Source organism: Scaptodrosophila lebanonensis, unplaced genomic scaffold (assembly GCF_003285725.1).
Source record: "Scaptodrosophila lebanonensis strain 11010-0011.00,11010-0021.00 unplaced genomic scaffold, SlebRS2 tig00001412-arrow-pilon, whole genome shotgun sequence".
Lineage (NCBI taxonomy): Eukaryota > Metazoa > Arthropoda > Insecta > Diptera > Drosophilidae > Scaptodrosophila > Scaptodrosophila lebanonensis.
The window spans coordinates 5,193,521-5,211,934 of record NW_022060739.1 but is presented as its reverse complement, the minus strand read 5'-3'; the positions used below and the strand labels follow the sequence as shown (position 1 = coordinate 5,211,934).

The 18,414-nt window shown below is 38.3% G+C and overlaps 2 protein-coding genes across 3 annotated transcripts in view; one reads left to right on the top strand and one right to left on the bottom strand.

The window, feature by feature from the left end:
* LOC115631213 (protein eyes shut) overlaps nt 1–18,414 on the top strand; it is an 84,929-nt gene that overhangs the window by 45,900 nt on the left and 20,615 nt on the right. Inside the window, exons 4-5 of the mRNA XM_030527918.1 lie at nt 4,011–4,163; nt 4,333–6,605. Of these exons, the coding sequence (XP_030383778.1) occupies nt 4,011–4,163; nt 4,333–6,605 (2,426 nt within the window). The remainder of the gene's footprint in view (nt 1–4,010; nt 4,164–4,332; nt 6,606–18,414) is intronic.
* LOC115631214 (MKRN2 opposite strand protein) overlaps nt 1–18,414 on the bottom strand; it is an 86,929-nt gene that overhangs the window by 49,623 nt on the left and 18,892 nt on the right. Inside the window, exon 2 of one of the 2 annotated variants that reach the window (XM_030527919.1) lies at nt 2,826–2,877. The exons of the other annotated variant lie outside the window; for it this stretch is intronic. The gene's annotated coding sequence lies outside the window, so the exon portion shown is untranslated. The remainder of the gene's footprint in view (nt 1–2,825; nt 2,878–18,414) is intronic. 2 annotated transcript variants of the gene reach the window in all.

Here is an 18,414-nt window from a genome sequence, read left to right as displayed (position 1 = left end):
TCGCCTATATCTCGGAGACTATAAGACCTAGGTACACCAAATTTTAGTCCAAGATGCCTTGTGTGAATACGCAGAAAATGTATATTTTGGAATTTCCCTCCCTCCCCCCTCTCCACCGCAAATGCGATTTTCTCTAACTCCCGTAATTCTTGGAATTTCGAACTAAAATTTTGCAAATACCCCCAGTTAGTTATTATGTGTCCGTATGCCAAATTTCATTATGATAGACCGATTTACCAAGAAGTTATAGCCATAAATATATTTGCTGCAGCAGCGCTGCTGCAGCGCTGCTCAAACGCTGCCCGCGGCTGTTGTTGATGTTGCTGTTTGGTTGACTGCGAAAATGCTTACACAGACACGAATTGATGCGCATAGGCATACATACACTCACACAGACGCAATTGCTATGTAAATGTGCAATTATACACCCTTTACGTGAGTTCGAATACCGAGAGAGGTAAAATCGATCCAATTTTTTTTTATTTATTTTTTTTTTATTTTCTATAATTATTGTAAACATATGTACAGAGTATTTCAAAGTCGGGACACCCGACTTTAGCTTTTTTACTTGTTTTTTTTTTACCAATAAACATACGAGTGTGTCTAAAACTATTTTCGCACGTAATAGAAATGTTTTTTAAAATAAAATTAAAATTGAATGTCTCATGATTATAAAACACAACTTATTTGTATACAAGTATTGTGCTCACTCAAATGAATTTTTAAAGAACTTTTAGATCATTTATATAAGAAATAATTTTTAGTTAAATGTTTGGGGAAATATTAAAATAAAATTTATAAGTGAATGTCTGTGAATGATTATAAAGCACAACTTAAATGATTTTCTAAAGAACTTTGAGATCATTTATTTGAAAAATAATTTTTATAAAAAGTGTCTTCCAACCTACACGTGCGTCTAACTTCAAATATCTTGCATTTTGGAAATGTTTCGAAATCATTTAGATCGATATAGTCTTACTCGAAAATGGGAGCGGAATGTGATCCGTTTTACTTTGCAAATTAAAATCAAAGAGATATTAATGTACTCATACTATAGCTATTGAAATTACCATTACCAGAGAGAGCAACGTAATTAAATTGTTAATATATTTTGAATGTGTTTCGAGCACGATGGCACAAATGGTATTTGAAGCATGGGAAACAACAATTTACTTTCCTTTTTTTTAATCACGCACATACCTTAGCCAGAGAGACGACAGACAGTAGTCACGCCAGTCAATGTGGCAAGCAGGCGCTGCCTGTGGCAACCACTGGCAGGCAGGCAGGCAGGCAGGCAGGCACTAGTGTCAACAACAACAACAACAAGGATGACGCTGGTACCATCGTCAGCAGTAATGTCTGTAGTTCGGCCGCTGGCAAGTCGCTGCAGTTGTTGAGCAGAAAATTGAAAAGTATTTTCAGTCGATGCTGCTGTTTTTGTTGCTTTTGTTACTGTTGTGGCCCGCACACATACACACATACGAGTACACACACTTACTTCACTTACTTCACTTGTCGTTTCTCACAACAGATTTCAGTTGGCAGCAATTGTTGCTGCTGATTTCCTTTTGACTTTCTACCCGCTCTTCCTCCTTTACACTTTTCATTGCCGCATCAACAATTTGGCATGTGTTTGTTTTACATTGTAAGTACATACACATATGTAAGTGTGTGTGTGTGTGTTTGCGTGTCTCTTCCTTCTGTGCATATTCATTGAATTGTTTATATTGCCTGCACCCAAATCAGCACTTGTACGTAGGTCCTGTCTACCAACTTCTGGTCTGTTTTGTTTTGTTTTGTTCATTTTTGTCTTGTTTTGTTTGTCATCGATGCGCCTCCATTGAAAAAGTTGAGTGCTCTTTTCTGTCTTTCTTTTGTTTTTGCTTTATATAATGAAAAGTCATTCAATTGCACTTAAATTGTGTGCATTTGTTTTGTGTGTGTTACTGTATAGGAAGGGGGCGAGAGCTGAGAAGGACAAAGATGTTTGCCAAGTAGAAAAATTTATTGCAATACTTGTAAGTAAGAATCTTCGAGTAAAACTAAATAAATCCCTCACCTGCTCGGATTGAGCAATAATGGATATATATTGGAATATACACATGCATACATGTAGGAAAAAAAATGATTGTGTGCTACTTATAATAGTAGAGGCTTCATGTGAAACCTTTTAGTATTATTAACAAAATTATATGAACCGTAACTATTTCTTTCTGAATGGGGAAGATGTAGGAACTACTTGATTAAATGTTAGTTAAAATGGATAGTCAATGCGTCTTAAGCTCAGTTTTAGGATGCGATGCTTAACACAAACCTTGCAATGTTCATAAAATAACTAACTTTTTGACTTATGTATCACTTGCTGTTATATAGTATTGTATGTCTCTTAGAGTGGAACAATCGTCCTTAAGTTTTAATTAATGCCGCTTGATTGTCACTAAAGCGGTTGTTGCCTGCATAATTTTGGCTGTTGGGTGAGCTTCAGGTAACGCGTCCTTTCGTTGGTTGCATCGGCCAATGCAAGCATTAACAGTAAACAAAATTTACATATTCTGCTCTATTGCCTATCATACTGGAAGATTCCATAACATATATTAGACTAATTACAAATTACAAAAATGTACAATTCAAGTATAGCGTACTTAGTTGTCGCCTTTGCTCAACTGTAAATTTCTATCTTGTTTATAAATGGGATTACATGGGTGAATTAACTCGCATTGCATATAATCACAAAAACAAACAACATTTAAAATAAGTACATCAACATAAAATAACACAATAGCACAATAGTACTTATCTTTATGCATTAATAAGCATTTACTTACCGATTATATATTTTTTTTCAATTCAGCGTCTCTTTAAAGCGAATGCTTGTTGCTGGAAAATGAAACAAATCAAATCGAAATGTTCAATTATAAAACCACAAACTGAACCGCAAATAGCAAAATGTCATAAATATTACAAATTACAAAGTCAAATGTAAATAAATAGAAACAAAATAGGCAACTTTAAGCTGAAAGTGTGGCAATTAAGAAGAGCATAAATAAAAAGTTTTATTTATGTCCAATTTACACGCCACACAAAAACAGAACAAAACAAGAGAAAACGCTACAGTCGAGCGAGCCCGACAGTGAAATACCCTGTACCCAGATAAACTTCCGACACTGAGGTATATGTGCCTCTAGTAGAAGCAGAGGAAAGAAGAAGAGCGAACTTGATGCTGCAGCTTGTGGGCGTAGTACCGGTTTGAAATTGTTTCGCTAGTAACTTTTCGTAGAATTAACCGATTTTGATTTGATTTGAAACAAAAGTAGAGTATTGTGTATGAATTATGTGTGTAAAGTTTGGTTAAGGTAGCTTTCGAAATGTGGAGGGTTTTGAAGAAATTCTGTAGCGGGGGAAAATTAAAAAAAATAAAATAAACTCGTCCTTTCTCGGACTGGGAGAATCTGGATGCCAACTTTGGTTATTCCAGCTTTTATAGTTTCTGAGATCCTTGCGTTCATCCAGACGGACGGACGGACAGACGGACGGACGGACATGTCTAAATCGATTTCTCTCGTTATTCTGTTTCAGAATATATATACTTTATGAGGTCGGAGATGCTTCCTTCTGCATGTTACATACTTTGCACAAACCTAATATACCCTTTTTACCCTACGGGTACAGGGTATAAAAAAAGGCCACAATGAAGGGGGAGGGGGAGAAAATGCTATAACCTTAACCTGAAACATGAATTTTTAATTAAAAGGCATACACACCCTTAGTCCGTTGGTCACCCACACACACACACACAGGCACACACACAGGCACACACACATGCATACAGACAGGGTCAGAGAATTGTGCATATTGCAACGAACACAATGTCACTGGAAGGACGACAATGACGAGCGACTGACTATGAAACTTTAGCTTTGGCGATGCTATCAATTAACGTCACTTTCCATATTCTTCTTGCCATTTCATGCAAATATCAACACATCCCTCCTCCCGCTCCTGCTGTTCAGGATCGAATTGCGAGCAGAATGTCGACGAATGCATGTCAAATCCATGTCAAAATGGCGGACTGTGCCGGGACCGAAACAATGGCTACACATGCACCTGCCAGGCAGGCTATCTGGGGGATCATTGCGAGGTCGATGTTGCTGTCTGTGACACGGGTAAGTTTCCGCTACAGCGCTACAGAGCAGCAATAAAGTGTAAATGGATAAAAACTTGTGCGTACTCGTACTTTTTAATGAAAACTTTTCTCAACTTTTATGCTCTCCTCCCCTCCCCACCCCACCCCACCTCTCCGCAACTGTTGGACTACTTTTTGGCTTATCGCAGGCACCGGTGCACGTTGCCAGCATGGCGGCGAATGCATTGAGGGTCCGGGACTAGAATTCACCTGCGAGTGTCCGGCCGGGTGGCATGGTCGCATCTGTCAGGAGGAGATTAACGAATGCGCTTCGTCGCCTTGCCAAAATGGGGGCGTGTGCGTTGACAAATTGGCCGCGTACGCGTGTGCTTGTCCCATGGGCTATACGGGCACCAATTGTGAGGAGGAGATACTCATCTGTTCGGATAATCCCTGCCAGAACAATGCACTCTGTCTCATGGAGGAGACTGTGCCCACTTGCTATTGTGTTCCCGACTATCATGGCGAGAAATGTGAATATCAGTACGATGAGTGCCAGTTGGGGCCGCGCTGCATGAACGGGGGCGTGTGTATCGATGGCGTTGACACCTTTTCGTGTTCATGTCCTCCCCTGCTAACGGGCATGTTGTGCGAGTGTCTGATGGTAGGCGAGGAATCGCTGGACTGCAATTATACAGCCCCTTCGACGCTGAGTCCGCCTACAGTGCGGCCTGTGACACCACCAGAGACAACGCCATTACCCACTCCCGCCCCAGCGCCTCCAATTACAACAACTGCGACAGCTGATGTATCTGTTGTTTCCTCCTCGTCGTCCTCCTCGTCGTCATCGGCCTCAGACGAATCAGTGGAGGTCAAGCCAACGCCTGCACCACCAGAGAGCGAAAGTCACAGTCTTTCTGACGAGCACACTACCGTGGTGCCACAACCAGCGCCCTTGACCACCACCACAGCACCTCTGCCTGAGAGCAGCGCGTCAGGCTCGGTGGAGGAAAGTGCAAGTCACGCCTCTGGAACTACCGAGCCCCCAGTTATATATCCCATTGATGGCGGCGCCTCAACGTCCTCCGCCGAAAGTTCCGTGGAAGTTGTCACATCCGACGAATACACGCCTGTGCCGCGCTTTGAAGTGAGTGCCAGTGGCAGTGGCAGCGGCAGCGGCAGCGATGAAGCAACTACAACCGCTCGGCCCTTGCCACCACCGCCACCACCCAGCATAACCATCTCGGTCGACTATACGCCTACTTCTAGTTCATCGAGCGCTGAATCCGGCGAACCGCCCGCAGCAGTCTTCACCACACCATCTCCCACGTTCATACATCGCGTAACCACCATCGAGACCAGCATCACCTTAGATTTTTCGACGCCTACACTCGCACCGCCAATTGCGATGACTACAATGAAGACGGCGCTGCCCATACCCACGTTTGCAGTACCGCCAGCTACTGAGCCACCGTTAGATATTGATGAAACCACCACCACCACAAAGCATCTGTGGACCGAAGTGCCCACCACAGCGGCTCCCTTCTTCACAGAGTTCCCATCGGAAGTGCTTATCACTACACATCGAACCAGCGCTGGTCGCTTTACTACGCTACAACCACCGGTAACTACCACATCGCCACTAGACTACGAACCGCCTCTGGTCGAGCTGAGCACCGCACGTACGCCACTTGTGGTTGTCACTATACTGGATGCCAACGACACCATGCCCTCTCTCATGACAACCACAACTGTCCCTGGAACGATGCATCCATATCATCATCACCACCATCATCATCACCACGAGACGACACACTTGCCCATTCCTGTTGAGGGTGAAGCAACAACAGTAACGCCCCCAGTTGACGCAACCGAACTGCCGCACCACCATCACCATCATCATCATGTGCCCAGCAGCATTGCACCGCCCGAAACCACTCCCATGCCCATTGAGATGACAACCCCGCAGCCTCTGTTGACAGAAGACTTAATTGGCGTCCAACAGCCAGTGCCTGTAACCACAGTGGAGCCATTGGCTGCGGAAACCACTACCGTGCCGCCATATCAGCCCGCTGCAACACTAGTGCCAACGCAAGCGCCCACGGAGCTGTCCGCCACAGCTCCAACACCGGCAATAACTTCGGCGCCCAGCCTTCCACCTACTCTGCCGCCCACAATAACGCCGGCCACAGCACCACCAACACTACCACCCACTGTGCCGCCCACGCCACCCTCAACGCAGTCAGCACAAACTCTGCCACCGCCCACAGTCCCTGTATATAAGCCACCTGCGCCGCCGGCAACAAAGGCGCCAACTACAGAAAGCAGTGAGGAAACCGAGGGCGCCAACACTGTGGCCACTGGCGTTGGTGCCGGTGCGGGCTCTGGCGGCGGAGTCGAGGAGAAAACTGCCGATGTTGATTGCATAAAACTGGGCTGCTACAATGGCGGTACATGTGTGACTACTTCAGAGGGATCAAGGGTAAGTAACCAATCCATTTCTAAATTTCTAAAAATTTGAAAACCATTTCTAAGTCCACATTAAATTGGACAAATATTTTGGCACAAATTATTTTCAAGAATTTAAATTATTTATCATTAAATGCTCCTATGCGATGTGAAATTGACATACGAACAGTATGTTTTTAATATTATTGGATCACATTTTAATAAAGCGGGAAAGGAAATCACTCTGTAAATACATTTTTGAAAGAAGTACATATATGTTATTTCGCCGAACCTTCAAATCATCACTGTTGGATACAGGATTACAGTTGCTCGATAGTAATTTTGCAGTGTGACTAGTCAGTAACTAATCCTAAGTGTTTTAGGGATGACTACTATTGATGAGTAGTATTAGACTTTGGTCAGAGGATGAAAAAAGTTATATTGAATATACCTTTATTATATATTGATATATTTCCCCCTAAACTGAATGCTCTTTTGGCACACATTTAATTTAATACTTTTAAAAAATATTTAAATTACGAAAGTATGTTCAGACAGCTATTAAGGGAATTAATTAATTAATTTAATTCAAACCCTCTTCTGCAACAAGCAGTTTTATGTTTATAAGCTACGCCATAAAATGTTAAATGGTTCAGTGTAGTTAAATACCGAAATTTGACAAAAGTTGACTTTAGAAAACTATGTTTCTTTACAATTAAATTTTATTTCAACATAAAGCTTATATATGAACTTTCCTAAGCAATTGGATACACATTAAAGCAATTATTTAAGTTGCATTTTATAGAATTTATTAAAGTTTAATTGCCTTGCGGAAGTTGCAAACAGAGTCATAGTTTCCACATTTTGGGGCAATTTTAAAATTGCTTTAGCAATAGTAACCAATATCCTTTCCCCTCTCCCACTCCATGAGGAGCACCATTTCGAACAGTAGGTCAAACCCCTTGTGCACAATCGATAAAATCAACACCTGCTCCCATTCATTTTGTTTGTTCGATGCAATAACGTCCAGAAAGTTCAGGACGATAGCGGTAACTTCACAATTTTCAACCCCATTGAGTTCCTAATTGGTCATAACTCCCACAGCGCAATAACGGCCTCAGTCCGCCCGTTCTTTCGTCCGTTAATAACTGATTAAATGTGCCAGAAAACGTCAATTGCCTTGGCAATGTGCTAGCTATAACACCAACAGAAAAACTATAACAATTATAAATTGCCAAGCAACGCAAACCACAAGTACTTGTATAGCAGCAATGATAAAAACCACAGGAATTCACAAGATTTTCGGTAGAAAAATGTTCACATTATAACACAATACGAATATCAGAATGTTTTAAATATAAATGTGAAATAAGCTAAAGTAAACTCTAATTATGAAATAGTTTTCAATATTAAATGCAAAGGAATTTACAATAATAATACTAAGAACAAAGGGACAGTCGAGTCACACACATATAGATACAAATAAAAGTGGCAGTGTGTGTGGCAACCTCATATGCGCATTCATATTTGACTATAAAAGCAGAGCCTGAATAGCACTCCAAAATCCCACGCAAGGTACAATAATGCCAGCACGCACAGACACACACACACACACACACACACACATGCATTTATGCACTATATGCCTTTATCAGTTTCTCTGTCTGTGGGCTTGTGTGTTTTCTGTTTGTGTGTATCGGTGTAGTGCAGGCTAAAGTTGTAAGCTCCTTTGTAGGCAAAACCCACAGATGCGCCACAACCACATAGACACACAAATCGAGACTGAAACTTACTGTAAAATGCGAAATGCAAATTTAAAGCAAACTACAATGCTGGCCAAAATGTTTGTTACACTTGGCTGAATTTGTGCCAGCAATATTTTACGAAAAACAAGCAGAAACTTTAACTTTAAATAACTACAAATAAAACACAATACACAACATAACACAACACGGTCATTTGCTACAGAAAATTAAATAAATAAAATATTCTTTCTCTTCTTTCTTAGTTAAATAGGTTTGCAATAAAGTTTTTATTTATTTGTGATTTAATTATAGAGTGTTATGTTTTTGGGAATATTAAACAAGTAAAAAAGCTAAAGTCGGGTGTCCCGACTTTGAAATACTCTGTACATATGCTTACAATAATTATAGAAATTAAAAAAGTAAGAATTCCAAGAATTAAAGGAGTTACGATTTGCTGGGGAGAGGGGGGAGGAAGGGAAATTCCAAAATATACATTTTCTGCGTATTCACATAAGGCATCTGGGACTAAAATTTGGTGTTCCTAGGTCTCATAGTCTCCGAGATATAGGCGATTATACGAATGGAAAATCGGGAAAACCCCCGGGGGGGGGGGGATAATCAAAAAAAATAAAACAAACTCGTATAGCGTACATACATAAGGCATCTTTGTGGAAAATTTGTTGTCTCTATCTGATGTAGTCTCTGAAATCCAGGTGTTCATACGGACGGACAGGCGGACAGACAGACAGACAGGGCTAGATCGACTCGTCTTGGCACGCTCATCAATACTTTGTGGGGTCTGCCACGCCTCCTTCTGCCTGTTACATTTTTCAGCTCCCGCAAACCTAATATACTTCTGTACATTTCATCTACAGAGTATAAAAATGTACGGGTTCCGCACAAGTTGAATTAAATGGTGGCAAGCAAAGTCTTGTGGTTTTATTTACTTCATACTTTCACAAACAAAATATATATGTATATATAGGTAGCAAAAATAATTGCACTAATAAGGTTAACAATTTACTATATTTAGAGCATTAAATATATATTTTCAGAACTAAATAAAACAAGCTTACTACAAGATTTTTATTTATTTGTGACTTAATTATAGGATGTTATGTTTTTGGGAATATTAAAAAATTTACGGGTTCCCACAAGTTGAATTAAATGGTGGCAAGCAAAGTCTTGTGGTTTTAATTAGTTCATACATTGGCAAACAAAATATGTATGTATATATAGGTAGCAAAAATAATTGCACTAATAAGATTAAAAATTTACTATATTTCGAGCATTAAATATATATCGTCGGAACTTTTCAAGTACGTTAATATCTTTCCAGCGCTTTTTCAATGCCTTCATTAGAAATCGAAATCATACATCTCTTGCCATTTAATAAACACAAAATTAATTTACGACGCCAACTTTGTCCGAAAACTGTCGCACAGCAGTGTGAATGACCCAAGTCAGCAATTAGTGACCTAAGTACGTTTGTATGCCCTTCCATTAGCAGCCACAGGGCTCAATCTTTGCAATTTACCCAATGATTGCACAACAGCTCCAATCTAATCAAAACTTGTTGCGAAAGCAGACTACAGACATAAATCTTTGCAAAAATTACCTAATGGCTTACTCTGTCCTTTTTAATAGTAAAGCTTAGCATCTTCTGAGTTATGAGTGCAACGAAATCATGTTGTTGCTTTTGCCAAAAGTCGTTTATTACGTAACAACCAATCATCAGTTTTACAAACTACCGCTTGCAGCTTTGTATGCCAGCCAACTCCATTCGTTCAACTATGTATTTATTCATGGAAATACTTGCGGTAATTTCACAAAAGTTTTTCACATTCGAGTTTTAGGCTGAATTTTGTGCCAAATGCGCACACACAATGGCGTGGCTGCCACGAAATGGCAAACTAAGTACCATTATGGCTAACACATACAAGCTCGTACACACACACAGCCACATAAAAGCGAAGCTTGTGCGCGCACACAATTTAAAATGATTATTAACTGGAAAATCAGCAATTACAAGCAAACTTTTACGTGGCGCATAGCATTGTGAGCATATTCATACAAGTAAAGGACCGGGTTGGATTGGATAGAGATGGGGATGGTGATGGGTTGGGTCTGTTTGTTTTCCAGTCAGCTTGGTTGTTATTGTTGTTGTTGAAAACTTTGATGTGTGCTGATATTTGGGTGTACTGCCTTAATGAGCTGAAACATTCGGCATTTAAATTTCATTTCACAGCATATTTTCCACGAAGCCTACATAATTGATGATTGGGAGCGAATCATTTATAAAATTTAAATTTAATTTAGTTGAGCAAACAGAACTGTATTTTTGACAAGCACTGCCTTTCTAAGAAATGTGCTCTGATTACAAAATTCATTTAAATTCAAATGGCGACAAAGCGTTTCTTTAATACTACAAACAATTACAGGTTTTTATTAGAAATCAATTATGCTTGCCTAACTAAAATGTTAGATGCCAGACAAGTACCATGTTCCATGTTCGTTTAAACTTTTCTAATACATTTAAAGCTTCTAGTTTCTTCTTTTATTTTGTCCTTTACATCATTATCTATTCCTGTTGATCTGGAAGATTATGTAATTGCATTTCCAGCAAAGCTTTGGAAGATCTTGAAAGAAAATTTAAATCAAATACTTGTTAGCCGAACACATTGTTGTTCTTTTCCCTTTTTTGTCTCGTTTTATTTGCCATAGTTGTAAAGTTTTTAGTCTAAAGCTGTTTCGAACAGAAATAAAAACAATTATCATTTTTTTAAGACAGGACTATTAGATGTATTTTTTAATGGTGTTACCTCTAACTCAAAGGACCCTACAATCATTTCATTCATTTCCATAATTAGTCTGTATTATGTTATTTTTAGATCATATCTTCTTTATCGACTAATTCTTATAACAATTATATATAACATTAGTTGCGTTTCAGCTAATAACCGCCACTAAACTTTTAATAAATAAAGTTCGCTAATAAGAGTTATTTTCCTTTCAAAAACGTAACTATTTTGGCTTTAAGTATATTTTACTGACAATTTTCTAAAATATTTTTTGCAAATTGATTGAGCTGTTAAATATTTTTAGAAGCACGCTAAATTCTTAAGTGTTTAGCTGTAAAGTAAAGTTGAATACCATTCCAAATTAGCAGCATCTAGTGCAATCGAAGTTTTTTACAGCTAAGACGTGTAAACAGCTTAGATGTTCGTGACTCGGCCAACGAAGCCATTTCACAAATGCTGAACACTCCCTCGGGTCAGTATGTGGAACAGGGAACTGTTGCTTATATATTGATGGCCATTAAGCAATTTCCGTTTGGAAGTTCACACAAAGAAATTGAGAATGATAGCTACAATTATATCTACTAACTAATCTGAAGTGTCAAGTGTTTTAAGAAAAGTTACTGAGCAAAGATGAATTCTTCATGCAATTCATGCACTTTTAATAGTGTGACTCGATTATTATCTCTGGGAAATTCTTGAGTACTCTGAATGAAATATGCATTAAAAATTGATTTCATGTGTGGGACTTATGCTTAAAATAATGTTTACTTCATTTTGTAATCATTTGTAATAATTTTTCTTTCTGTAAGCCACTTTGTCACTTTCCATTATTTTTTATTAGCTAGTTATCTTATCACCAATCTCAGACATGCAAGTATTTTGTCATTTGTATTACATATATACAAATATGTCATGAATGTAATGTTTCATCAAAAACTATTAAAAACTATCATGAATTCTATGCCAAAATTGAATGTTCTGCCACAAAAAGCACCTTGGCGAATTCAATTTCACAGCTAATTTGCAATATAAATCAAATTTTTAAGGCAAATTGTTTGCACAAGCGGCCGTAACTTTCCCGGAATAAACTTTCTGTTCATAAAAATAACTATAGTTAAATGGGTACAGTAAATTATTTAGCTACAATAAGAACGAGTGGCTCAACAAAGATGTGAGTTGTTGAACGCCTGTGTCAGGGATTATATTAAGAGATATATTAAACAATAAATATTATCGTGATATAATTAGCTTTAACTCTAAACCAGAAATTGGATTTTGTAATCTTTTAAAAACTTTTTATATCTTATATGCATTATTAAAATGTGTATATATATACTTTATAAATGCTTTCCTCTTTGCAATATCGACTAAAATCATTAATTTATAATGTTCTCTTTTAGCTATTATAACTTTCATCTATTTTACCATGCATACTAATCAGTTAATAAGGCAAGAAGCCGCCCTGAAGCAACATTTACATCAAGTTAGCAAAGCAAGAATAGCAATTTTTTTACGGTAGAGTAAAGCTGCAGCATTCGGAGTGCGCATCAACGACACACAAAGTGCACATATGGGCACACAAAATGGCGTCTGTGGCGCTAAAAGCAGTAGTAGCAATGGTGCTTAAGCACACACACCCACACACATACACACCCACATATATGAGCAATCGCAGCTGTGTGTGTGTGTTGTGTGTGTGTGTGAGCATGATGCCAACAACGTTAACAAGAAAAAATTAAATTTTCATAACAAATTTACCGCTCGAGTGACACATCACCGCAGGATGACTTTGTTAGTGACAACCACACACACACACACACACACACTCTTACACGCACACAAATATGTACGCCCACTAACTGAACCACTCACACACTTACATACAAACCGCTTTGTGGGTCTCTGTGCAAAGCTGCAGACGCCTGCATCACATTTTCGTATGCGTGTCTATGTGTAAAAATGAAGACAGGTGCGTGGGCGTGGACGTGGGCGAGGTGTGGGCTTTGGAGGTGTGCGTGTAAGCTGGTTATGTGTTTGTGAAGAGAAATTATTGCACAGAGGATATGCCACTTTATTGTTGACAAGTAATTTAACTAACAGTGTGCAGCAAGAAACACAAATGCATACATCCAAGTAACAGTATGCGTGTATATAGAAGAGCATTGCAGGAATGCAAACAAGGTTAAGGAAAAGAACTGCTTAATTGTCAGACAGGGTATATATCCGGACACACTGGCCTGATTCCAGTTTAAGTTTGACAGATCAAAATGTAACAAACCTAATTCTTCTATAAAATTTTATATACTCACAATATTTCCAATGTGAGCAATTCAAAAGCGCAAGCATGCGTATATTAAAAAAAATATATATTGAAAAATTGGGCAATACAATAATTTGTATTTGTGATAAATATTTTAATGTAAAAATGAAACTTTAGCAACATCGATGTAACTATCGAAGAACTTTTATTCTAATTAACTTTAATTTCGATGTGAATACTAATAACTAAGATGAACAACAAAGATGAACAGACGCTCTACAAATTACTCTTTTGCGAATCTACAAAAATACTTACGAACTTTCAAGTATTTTTTTAATAATTTTAATTTCCTTTAATATTTATAAACAAGCTACGAAATTATGTCATGATTGCAATAATTTGAATTGTGTATTGCCTAGAGATACATATAAAATGGTCTAAATTCTATTAGCATTTATAAATTTGTCCTATCTAAGTTAATAAATGGAGCTTTAAATACATATTTGAAAAAAAAGAATACCTACTTGTATATGAACAAATTTTAAAGATGCTTCTTCTTCTCATTTCAAATCATTTAATCATTTTCAAAGATCTAGTAATGATAATAATCATTCTCTAAGATCTAGTAATGATAATCCTAGTACTGATAATGGTTAATAGTTCCATGAGCTATATATTCATAAGAGTAGGTTTTCTTTTCTCAAGTACTACATTTCTAATTCTTCAGTCTTCATTGATTTGAATGAGTAAACTTTCAATATCTTTAAAATTTTTGATAAATAAACCCCTTTTGAAATGTTGTCTTTTAAGCTAAATAGAGACCGATGTAGATTTGAGCCATTAAGTCATTTAAAATGCCATGCAGTGCTTTAATATATAAAATCTGTTTTCATATGCCAGCCGTTTTTTTTTTTTTTTTTTTTTTTTTGTTAATTTTGACCTTTCATTTTGTACGCTGCGCTCTATTCATTTCTGCGGCATTCTGTTGAATAAACTCACGCAGTTATGGCGGAAAAGTGAACGAGAAGAAGAAAATGGCAGGGAGGTATGGAGGAAGAGAAAGTGAGACTGGCACAAACACTTACATATGTCAGCTGTCATTTTAGTTGCTGCTATCCTCGCCCATGCTGCACAGAGGCGCAACAATGTCAACGTGGGAATGAAGCCCAGACCACGTTTCGTGGATTTATACGTACTATGAGAAAGGCTGCCGGTTGGGCAAAATGTCTAGTTGCCGCCACAGAGAGCTGTTGCTGCTCTTCCTGCTGCTACGCTCCTGCTGCCACTGCCTCAACGCAAAGTGGCACTCGCACTCGGCGAAAGTCACTCGTAAAGTGGCATTTAGCACAATTCAAGAGCTCCACTGAGTTGAAGCTCAAAATGTTTGCCACCAATGCAGACGCTTCGCTTCGCTTTTCCTAGCATCACATTCATCGCCACCACTGACGACGCCACTAATGAAAACTTTGTTGAGCCCTTTTAGGCGCCCACATGTCTGCCGTAATATGTCCTGAGTGTACATGTATATACTACATATGTATGTGAATTTTTGTACATATGTATGTTTGTGTGTATGTGTGTGTGTGTGTGTGTGTGTGCGACACTCCCGTGCTCAGCTGAGCTCAACCGCTGTGAGTGCCGCTCGTATTTTAGCAGAAGCGCACTTCAGCTTTTCAACAATTTCCCTGTTGACATTAAAGGCGCGTTACAATTAATTTTTGGGCAAACGTTTGGGCAACCCACACACACACACACACACACACACACACGCACGTATGTATTGCCGAAAAGCGCCAAAGAAATCTTGTCTAATGTCAGCAAGCAGATGAGCACTACAAATGGATAACATTTGAGTAGGGATTTGGTCATGGCACTTTTGCAAATGCGAGTAATGATAAAGTGGTTTTGAAGCAGGGTATTAAAATAGATGTTTAGCTAGTTTGTTAAGCTTATGAAAGCAAATTGAAAATATCGCATATGGTATGTAATGGATAGAGGAATATGTTTAGGATAATAAAGGTACAAGCAATTTATTTTACATAATTTATTCATTCATCATATAAACGCTGTAAGAAAATTGTACAGCTTATAATTAATTTATGTTATCTTTTGAACCTCATTGTATTTATAAGCTTTGTCCACCCCCCAAGCACTGAAGCACTGACCAATAATCTGTCATTTTGCTTTTATATTTTAGTAGATAACCGTTTCAATAGAATTTCCATTTTAATTTTAGCTCATGACTGTTAATAAATGGTGTTGACTTCCACACTGATGGCAATTTTCAAACCACAATTGAGCCCTTTTCACTAATTTTTGGATCATTTACGGCTTAGACCTGTCAGCAAACCAGTCAGTCAGTCAGCACTGCTTTGAGTATTGCCCCTTTATAATCCTTTTGTTGTCGTATATTTAACGATATATAAGAATTGCCTACCCTTGTTTGATTCATGTTGATTCTAATGTATCGACATTGTAATAAATCGCAATTAACATGTCGTTATTATCGCACTTACAAGTATGACACATTTATCGTCACACTCTTATCATCGAAATCAATCTTTAGCCTTTTTCCAATCAATCTTTATTCCCAAAGTACACAAAAACTGCTTCTATTATATTCTATTCTATTCTATTTTAGTTCGTATCGTATGTGTAATTATATGCTTGACAGCATGTGTCTGTCCCCTAATTGCTGCCTGCCTTGTTCTGTTGTATGCCGGTGCTTACGTAAATCCTGCTGCCGCAAAATATTCCACCTCCATTACGAAGCGTGTAGCATTTAATAAAAAATGCACATTCCCAGTACTCATTTTTTACATGTAGCATCAACCTATCAACTTTTAAGACCTATCCATGTGGAGCCCGCACCTCGCCACACCTTCAAATAACTAAAAAATTAATGGGCTGGCTGCCAGAGCGGGGGCACAGCGGAAATGTTGGAAGTAAAACACAGCTAAAGGATTGAGCTGAGCAGAGCAGAACAAAGGAGTATTGAGTTGGGGGCAGGGAAAGTGTAACTTGTAATGCGAAAGCAACAACAACCGGCAACAACGACGAGCAACAATTTCCGCCGTTGTTGGCTTAAGCTAAGAAAAACAAGAAAATCAGTGCGTGTAGAAGAACAAGGGACGCAGGAGTAGAGACTGAGGCATCTTCATTATCTGCATCTAGGTTGTTGAGACACGCGCTGCTTACAACGAGCGGGCAGGAACAGCTTGTTCCACACACACACACACACACATTAAAAGTGCATGCTGTCAGCATTTGATGCGCAACGATATTCTGCTATTTTTTCAGCTTTTTTGATACGCTGCATAAATAAAAACTTTTCCATAGCATACTTTTTGGCAGCGAGGGCGGCAAACACAGCGCATGCATAAAAACATATCAAGTGCGTTATGCGAAAACTTTTCATATATATGTCTGTATGCATAACTTTCGCCTTAAAACGAAAAGAAATCCACGCGTTTTCATAACAATTATTTGAAGTGCAACATTTTTTGCGCATGTGCTTGTTAGCTAAATGAAGAGTTTCTACTTATTTTTTCCGCTGCAGCCATAAAAATATGTAGCATTGCATACACGTATGCATGTACGCACATGTGTGTATTTGTGTGTGTGTGTGTGTGTAAGTGTGTGGGGGTGCTTAATTTAGTTGTCTGCGTCGAGGGCTCTGGTGGGTTTAGTGGCAAAGTTTCCACATTTTTTACTCGTTGCTTAGCAGGAAACATTTTAATTAACGCTTTTGACCTTCCGGCATTTAAGTTGCGCATAAAGATTACAAGTATGAGTGCAACAAAATCATTTATTAAAAATGGTTTAAACAGGAAATACACTAATAAAGCGAACAAACTTTAGCCAGATTTAAAGTTAAGAACCCAACTGATACACAATATAAAGCTGAAGAATTGCAAATTAGCTAAAAAGAGTATTTACCTTGAGGAAAGACTTTTCGCAGAGATGGTTCCAATTTAAGATACGCTGACCACATATTGAAACAAATAAAAATATATGTGTCTTTTTTTCGCAGACTTTTTTTTTTGAATGAGACATCACCTCTCATTATGTTTTCAAACACAATTATCACCAAGTTTTGCAGGAACTTTTCAAATAGAAGAAACTTTCTTTAATTCGGCCAAATTCTCATTTGAGTTTGATTTTTCAATACGTTTATTTTGCGCTTCAGGACTTCTAAGCAGTCTTTCCAAATATAGTAGAGCTATCTGCTTTACGTTACTAATATCCGACTTATATGCAGAGCTTTTATACTTCATTTAATCTATTTCCAAATATTGATTTATCCATTTATTAAATCGTTCAAATCCATACCTTCGCATATGAATGAAGAAGTACTTATTTATACTATATATTATGCACATCGACAAACACACGCATTTTCTTGGGTTGTAAATATTGGAAACAATTTTAATTTCTTTTTGGCCCATACTTTGCGCAAAAGCCAAAGACAGGACGTACTTCCTGCGCACTCTACACAACCTGTTCCGCCTGCAGCTTCTCTCGCCAAATTCCAATAAATTGAAAAGCAATATGAATTAACTTTTTGGCTCGCTCTGTTGCCACTGACTGCAATTTGCCCGCACGTCTTCAGCGTCGTACGCTTCTCGTTTTAATAATTTATGCCCTGCCAAGGGACATTTAAAGTGCAACAGTGGCAGCTACAAAGGCGACAGCGAAAAATGAAAGTGCAACAAGCGACGGGTCAAGAACTTCAAGCAATAGAAACGCGAATGCTAGCCAATGTAGAACAATGTGAAAAGTTTTATTGCCAGCTTGCAGCAGCAATTGAAAAAAAAAAAGTATGTGCTGTTGCCCCAACGAGAGAATAGAGGGTGTGTATATAGTGCTAATCGAAAAAATAAAAAAAACTTAATGATTATGGCAAATATTTGACTTTTACTTTACTTTTAATCATAATTTGGCAATGTTTGAATAAAAAAAAATTACAATAGGGTGGGTTTATTTAAAGTATTACGTGGCTATCTGGGAAGTGTTTTAAAGTACAGCTTAAAGGAA